The sequence below is a fragment of the Ambystoma mexicanum genome, chromosome 5p (genome assembly GCF_040938575.1).
Source record: "Ambystoma mexicanum isolate Mex_15411 chromosome 5p, UKY_AmexF1_1, whole genome shotgun sequence".
NCBI lineage: Eukaryota > Metazoa > Chordata > Amphibia > Caudata > Ambystomatidae > Ambystoma > Ambystoma mexicanum.
The window spans coordinates 462,952,776-462,961,314 of record NC_090930.1 but is presented as its reverse complement, the minus strand read 5'-3'; the positions used below and the strand labels follow the sequence as shown (position 1 = coordinate 462,961,314).

The 8,539-nt window shown below is 47.0% G+C and overlaps 1 protein-coding gene across 1 annotated transcript; it reads right to left on the bottom strand.

Moving 5' to 3' along the window:
- Window positions 1-6,799: 6,799 nt before the first annotated feature.
- On the bottom strand, window positions 6,800-8,255 carry LOC138481667 (nyctalopin-like). Its single transcript, XM_069613821.1, has one exon. It carries the CDS (start codon window positions 8,241-8,243, stop codon window positions 7,005-7,007), a length of 1,239 nt encoding a protein of 412 aa, XP_069469922.1. The 5' UTR covers window positions 8,244-8,255; the 3' UTR covers window positions 6,800-7,004.
- Between the last annotated feature and the right edge of the window lie 284 nt (window positions 8,256-8,539).

The window sequence follows — 8,539 nt, the reverse complement described above, 5'->3', positions numbered from 1 at the left end:
GGTTATCTAAACGTAGGATACATATCCTCTGCTCTATTTTTAGATGCCCCATTTTTAGAGGATCTGAGCTCAAATCTACATGTAAAAAGAAGAAAACAAATATTCACAATATGAGAGGGAAAGGAGAGGGTGATCGGTCAAAGGGGGCGTGATAGGCAAGAAAGCAGAGGAGTGGGTCAGAGAGGGAATCGGTTGGCAAGAGAGCAGAGTGGAAGCTGGGGCATTGGGCCAAATATCAGAGGGTTAAGCGAGGGGCCAGAAAGCAGAGAGGGAGTGCAGGTTACAGAGGGAGCAGTGGCCCAGAAAAACAGCGAGAGAGCGTTTGGCCGAAAGAGGCAGTGATCTGCAGATTGGGAGAAAGGATGAGGGAAAGTGTAATAGAATGGAAGAAAGGATGCAATATGCTGAAGTAGCAAGAAAGAAAGAAGGGCTGTAGACTGTGGGAGGAATTGGGGAGTGTAAGGTATGAGTTGGGAGTATGGTTTGGAGTGTGGCAGAGGCTTGGAGTGCAAATTGGGACTTTGCAGTGTGACAGAGCACGCAAGTATGTGCGTGATTGAGAGTCAGGGATTCGAGAGTGTAAGTTGGGATGGAGAATTGATGAGTATGAGGGGTTTTGGTGAGAGAGGTGTGTGGGTATTTGTGGGATTGGAGAACATAGAAGGGGAATATTTTCACCATTACAACTGATAATGATCAATACTGTTAATAATATTAAATAGGGTTGCACATTGACCCCAAAAGGTAAAGCAAAAAAACTTGTGTCGAACCATGGACATCTGTAGCTCTTCACATTAAATTAATTCATATGGTACAAATGATGACAAGCTGGCTATTGTGTAGCCTTGTACACTGCCTCTTTCCTGCAAAGTGCCAATCTTACACCCTCCAGTGAATGATAACATGTGCAGCAAAAATGCTGCAATAAATAAATGCTTGTGTCTTAAAATGGCATGTGTTATACCTCAAAATGTACCATTTCATGCCGCAAGATAATGAAGGGTCTGCCTAATAGCCCCCCCCCAAAAAGAAAGATATTGCAAGAAATCTTCATGTGATAGGCCTACATATATGTTTCATTGCTGTCATATGGTCCTGAACAGTTAACCTTATAATATCAGTCATGTAAGTGTTTATTTTTAAACTTATTTTTTCAAATAACATTGAGGATACCCAAAGAACCACTCTGAAACCCTCACACACTCTAACTCATCCACCTCAACCACGTATTCTACCTCCACTCTCTCTACCCCACTCACCCTACCCCCACACTCTACCGCCACCTACCCACCCTAGCCCCTCTCTCTCTAGCTCCACCCACCCACCCTACCCCCCTCTCTCTCTACCCCCACCCACCCTACCTTCACTCTCTCTACCATAGCCCCACTCTCTCTACCCCACCTACCCGCCTTAGCCCCATTCTCTCTCCACCACCCACCCAACCCCCATTCTCTCAACCCCCACCTACCATATCCACACTGTCTATACCCACACCCACCCTACCCCAACTCTCTCTTCCCCACCTACCCTATCCACACTCTCACTACCCCATCCACCCAGCCTACCAACTCTCTATTCCCACCCAACCTATCAACTATTACTACCAACACCCACGCTACCAACTCTCTCCACCCCTGACGTCATGCTCTCTACCTCCACCCACCCTGCCCTCACACTCTTTACCCCCACTAACACACCCTGCCCTCACTCTCTGTACCCCTACCCGCCCTATACCCACCTTCTCTACCTCCACCAACACACCCTGCCCCCACTCTCTCTAGCCCCACCCACCCTATGCCTATTCTCTATGGCACCCACTCGCCCCACCACTACTCTCTCTACCCCCACCCACCCTAACCTCACCCTATTTACCCCCATAAACAAACATTACCCCCACTCTCTCTGCCCCCACCCGCCTTACCCCCACTCTCCCTACACCACCTACCCCACCCCCACTCTCTCTATCCCCACCCAGCCTACCCACAATGTCTCTTTACCCGCACCACCCTAACCCAATTCTCTCTACCCCCACCTAAACTATCCACACTCTCACTACCCCATCCACCCAGACTACCAACTCTCAATTCCAACCCTTCCTACCAACACTTTCTACCCACAACTATGCTAACAACTCTCTCCACTGTCACCCGCCCTACCCTCACCTTCCCTACACTCACCAACCCTACCCTCACCACCCCCACTAACACACCCTACCCCCTCTTTCTATACCCCCATCCACACACCATACCCTCTCAGTCTATCCCAACCCTCCCTAACACCCTCTACTGCCACCCATCCTACTCCCTCTTTCTCTACTCAACACAACCACCTTTCTCTTTAACCCCACCAACCACCCTACACACGTTATCGCCCCACCCACCTTACCTCATACTACCTCCTTTATTCCCCAAACCACCCACCTTACCCCTTCTCCCTAAACCCTCTCATCCTTCCTCTCACACACATCCTGTATTCTTACTCTCAACCACCCACCTTACCCCCTCTCCCTAAACCCTCTCATCCTTCCTCTCACACACATCCTGTATTCTTACTCTCACCCTTCCTCGCTCACATTTCCTCTTGTTTATTATTGTGACAGCAAAGGTATGAACCACTGCTGTCTCACTTACATTTCTGTTCCTCAATCGGGATAGAAATGCTTTTTTAGATCACATTTTACAGTGATAGGCCCCTTAAGGGCCTGTCATGGTAAAATGAGCTCAGAGCCTGTCGAACATTATTGTCGGGCGAGCACATCCGACACTGATATATTGAAGGCGGCTGACCAGCACATCATGTGCGCTACAGCTCAGCCCATTCGGAACTACGCCGGTCACCTTTGAGAATAATAATAATTTGCTAATTTCCAAAATGGGTTATCTAAGCGTAGCATACGTATCCTCTGCTCTATTTTTAGATGCCCATTTTTGAAGAATCTGAGCAAAAATCTACATTTATAAAAAAGAAAAGAAAATTTCAAAGTATGAGAGGCAAAGGAGAGAGTGATGGGTAAAATGTGGAGTGATAGGCAAGAAAGCGGAAGATTGGGTCAGAGAGAGAATCGGTTGGCAAGAGAGCAGAGTGGAGCTGGGCGGTTGGCCAAATATCAGAGGGTAAGCGAGGGGCCAGAAAGAAGAGAGGGAGTGCAGGCTACAGTGGGAGCACTGACCCAGAAAAACAGAGAGAGCGTTTGGCCGGAAAGAGGGAGTGATCTGCAGATTGGGATAAAGGCTGATGGAAGAGTGCGATAGAATGGAAGAAAGGATGCAATACGCGCAAGTAGCAAGAAAGAAAGAAGGGCTGTAGACTGCAGAGGGAATTGGGGAGTGAAAGGTGTGAGTTGGGAGTATGGTTTGTAGTGTGGCAGGGGCTTGAGAGTGCAAATTGGGACTTTGCAGTGTGACAGAGCACGCAAGTATGTGCGTGATTGAGAGTCAGGGATTCGAGAGTGTAAGTTGGGATGGAGAATTGATGAGTGTGAGGGGTTTTGGTGAGAGAGGTGTGTGGGTATTTGTGGGATTGGAGAACATAGAAGGGGAATATTTTCACCATTACAACTGATAATGATTAATACTGTTAATAATATTAAATAGGGTTGCACATTGACCCCAAAAGGTAAAGCAAAATAACTGTTCTGTCGAACCATGGACATCTGGGGCTCTTCACATTAAATTAATTCATATGGTACAAATATTGACAACCTGGCTATTTTGTAGCCTTGCACACTGCCTCTTTGCTGCAAAGTGCCAATCATACACCCTCCAGTGAATGATAAAATGTGCAGCAAAGATGCTGCAATAAATAAATGCTTTTGTCTTAAAATGTCATGTGTTATACCTCAAAATGTATCATTTCATGCCGCAAGATCATGAAGGGTCTGCCTAATAGCCCCCCCCAAAAAAAGATATTGAAAGAATCTTCATGTGTTAGGCCTACATATATGTTTCATTGCTGTCATATGGTCCTGAACAGTTAACCTTATAATATCAGTCATGTAAGTGTTTATTTTTAAACTTATTTTTTCAAATAACATTGAGGATACCCAAAGAACCACTCTGAAACCCTCACACACTCTAACCCATCCACCCCAACCATGTATTCTACCTCCACTCTCTCTACCCCACTCACCCTACCCCCACACTCTACCGCCACCTGCTCACCCTACCCCCTCTCTCTCTAGCTCCACCCACCACCCCTACCTCCTTTCTCTCTCTCTCTCTCTACCCCCACCCACCCTACCTTCACTCGCTCTACCACACCCCCACACTCTCTACCCCACCCAACCGCCTTGGCTCCATTCTCTCTGCACCGCCCACCCTACGCCCACTCTCTCAACCCCCACCTACCCTGTCCAGACTGTCTATACCCACACCCACCGTACCCCAACTCTCTCTTCCCCACCTACCCTATCCACACTCTCACTACCCCATCCACCCAGCCTACACTTGTGTATAGGCGTGTTATGAATGCCATATCATATCATTACCCCCACTCTCTCTATCCCCACCCAGCCAATCCACAATGTCTCTATCCACACCCACCCTACCTTCACTCTCTCTACCATAGCCCCACTCTCTCTACCCCACCCACCCGCCTTAGCCCCATTCTCTCTGCACCAGCCACCCTACCCCCATTCTCTCAACCCCCACCTACCATATCCACACTGTCTATACCCACACCCACCCTACCCCAACTCTCTCTTCCCCACCTACCCTATCCACACTCCCACTACCCCATCCACCCAGCCTACACTTGTGTATAGGCGTGTTATAAATGCCATATCATATCATTACCCCCACTCTCTCTATCCCCACCCAGTCTATCCACAATGTCTCTATCCACACCCACCCAGCCTACTAACTCTCTATTCCCACCCTCCCTACCAACTCCTTCTACCCACACCCACACTAACAACTCTCTCTGCTGTCACCCACTCTACCCTCACCGTCCCTACCCTCATCCACCCTACCCTCACCCACCCTACCCACACCACCCCCACTTACACACCCTACCCCCTCTTTCTATACCCCCATCCACACACCATACCCTCTCAGTCTATCCCAACCCATCCTACCACCATCTACTGCCACCCATCCTACCCCCTTTTTTCCTACTAAACACTACCACCTCTCCCTTTAACCCCACCAACCGCCCTACACACGTTATCCCCCCACCCACCTTACCTCATGCTACCGCCTTTATTCCCTAAACCACCCATCTTACCCCCTCTCTCTATACCCTCTCATCCTTCCTCTCACACACTTGCTTTATTCTTACTCTCACTCTTAGCCTTCCTCGCTCATATTTCCTCTTGTTTATTATTTTGACAGCAAAGGTATGAACCACTGGTGTCTCACTTACATTTCTGTTCCTCAATCGGGATAGAAATGCTTTTTTTAGATCACGTTTTAAGGGCCTGTCATGGTAAAATGCGTTCGGAGCCTGTTGAACATTATTGTCGGGCTAGCGCTTCTGACACTGATATATTGAAGGTGACTGACGAGCACATTATGTGCACTACAGCTCAGCTCTTCGGAACTACGCAGGTCACCTTTGAGAATAATAATAATTTGCTAATTTCCAAAAATGGGTTATCTAAGCGTAGCATACATATCCTCTGCTCTATTTTTAGATGCCCCATTTTTGTAGAATCTGAGCCAAAATCTACGTTTAAAAAATAAAAATTCAATTTCACAGTACGGGAGGGAAAGGAGATAGTGATGGGTCAAATGTGGAGTGATAGGCAAGAAAGCGGATTGGTGAGTCAGAGAGGGAATAGGAGAGCAGAGTGGTAGCTGGGGCCCTGGGCCAAATATCAGATGGTAAGCGAGGGGCCATAAAGCAGAAGGAGTGTGGGCTACAGGGGGAGCAGTAGCCCAGAAAAACAGATAGAGGGATTTTCCAGAAAGAGATAGTAATCTGCAGATTGGGAGAAAGGATGAGGGAAGAGTGCGATAGAATTGAAGAAAGGTTGCATGATGCAGAAGTAGCAAGAAGCAATGGAGGGCTGCAGACTGCAGGGGGAATTGGGGACATAAGGTGTGAATTGGGAGTATGGTTTGGAGTGTGGCAAGGGCTTGGGTGTGCAAATTGGACTTCCTAGTGTGACAGAGCACTCAAGTATGTGCATGATGAGAGTGAGAGGCTCGGGAGTGTACGTTGGGATGGAGAATCGGTTAGTGTGAGGGGTTTTGGTGAGAGAGATGTGTGGGTATTTGTGAGATTGGAGAACAGAGTAGGGGAATACCTTCACCATTACAACTGATAATGATCAATATAGTTAATAATATTAAATAAGCATGCACATTAACCCCAAAAGGTAAAGCAAAACAAAAATATTGCGAGAATCTTCCTGTGTTAGGCCTACATAGAATTTTTGATTGATGCCATGTGGTCCTGAAAGGTTAACCTTATAATGATATCAGTCCTGTAAGCGTTTATTTTTAAACTTATTTTTAGAAAATACCCTTGAGGCTCCCCGAAGAACCACTCTGACATTGCCACCTGCGATTGAACCCTGAACACTGAACACGTTTTTCAGGCTCCTGTAGAACAGAGATCCGCTACATCCTTGGGGCTAATGCCTGATCTCTCAAAGACAGAGACACGCAGGGAAGTGCCACATACTAGCGTAGCTGGGCCAAGAGCATCGTGTCTTGGCAACACTGTAAAACATCCCAATTGCTGTGATAGAAGCATGATTCGCTCCAGCATATTGCATTTTACATGAAAGCACATTCCCCCAAGTACAGCGCCCCTGCAGGGCACTGTGAATACACCAGTCTACCGAACAAACCGACAGTGCTGACCTGCCTTTATTTCCAAAGCCTGTACCATTATAGTCAGAGTGGGTGTTGCAGTTTATGATTTACAATTATTATAATTTGCAGAAGTTCAAACATTGGTGGGAACAATTGACTTACTGTACTCTTGGTGCTGCGCGATTTATTTTGCGTTGAAAACAATATGCTAATACACTGAATCGATTTTCAATTTATTTGATTTTAAAAGCAAAACAAAACCAAAGTACACGTGAGCACCAAGGATGCAGCCGGGAAACGCTGTCGCTGCGCGGTGTTTGTGGGCGTTTCCTCACAGGCGTCCTTTGTCTCGTCGGGACGCAGCGTGCACTGGGACGAGTTAGGTGAGAAGCCAGTGGCTTTAGTAGCAGGAGAAGCCGCAAGCCTGCAGTGCAAGCCCTCCAGCACCCCTCGGTACGAAGCGTTCCACTGGGCCAGCCAGCCCATGTCGCAGTCACAATTCCAAGGGTTGTAGGAAAGGTAGATGTGCCGTAACTTGGGCAGTCGAAGAAACAACGGGTGAGGAATGGACGCCAAATGGTTCCTGCTTAAGTGAAGAAACTCCAGTTCTTTCAGGGAGGAGAAGGCGTTTCTGGAGATGTACACTATGCGGTTGTTGTTCAGGTATAGTTTCTTCAAGTTAATCAGGCTGCTGAAGGGGCAGCGGATGGCTGTGATCCTGTTTGCTTCAAGGTACATCGTCTTAAGATGGATTAGGCCTTCGAAAAGCTGGTTAGGCAGATCAGAAATATTGTTGTGTCCTAAATTTAGATTACGCAGTTCATTCAGGTGGATGAACGCCTCGCCTTGAATCACCCATATGCGGTTCTTTCGGAGATTTAGAGTATGCAGGGACGTCTGAAACATGAGCGAATTCTTACCAATAGCCTCTATGTTATTCTTTTCCAAGGACAGCCGTGTGATGTTCGGCACTTTGCTCAAAGCGTGAGGGATGTAGCGCATCTTGTTGGAAGTTAAATCCAGAATTTCCAAGGACACCAGGTGTGAAAATACAAGTGGGTGGATTTCAAAGATGTTGCAGTGAGACACATCCAAAGACATTAGGTTGGAGAGTCCCTGGAAGGTGTACGCGTGCAGGTAGGTCAGTCTGGAATTTGCGCTGAGATTTAAGTTTCTTAAATCTGTCAGGGCAACAAAAGTTCCAGGGTACAGGAAAGTCAGGTTATTGTGGTTTAGCCAAAGAGTCTGAATTGAAGGGACAAGGTGGAAATAGTTGAAAGAAAGAATGCACAGAAGATTTCCAGCCAGGTTTAGATATGTGGCCGATGCAGTTATGTCTTCAGGCAGGGCTGTTAACCCCAAATTGTTGCAGTGAATGACCTCTTCTGAGTAGCATTTACATAGAGCCGGACACGCCGAAGCACTGAAGTGCAGCTCAAATGACAACAAAAAGGCAGACACCGAAAAAATAGGAAAGAACATGACAAACGAGGAGTGGGGAATGACTGATACTCCACCCACGTCAACCTTGACGTAGAGAATTACAAGAATGTAAATTGCTTTTCCAATTTCTCCTAAATAAATGAGACAGCTTAATTACAACATTGCTAAGCTGAGGTAAGCTTCTTTTGTGCTCCTAACTACGTAGAAAACTGTTTCGACGGAGACACAGTCCGTTCCTCTTTGTGTTTGATTTTGGGTACATGAAGTAAAGTATTTCTGCAGATGACTCTGAGGACATTCTCTTGGCTTTTTCATGCAGGTCGTGGTCTCAACTA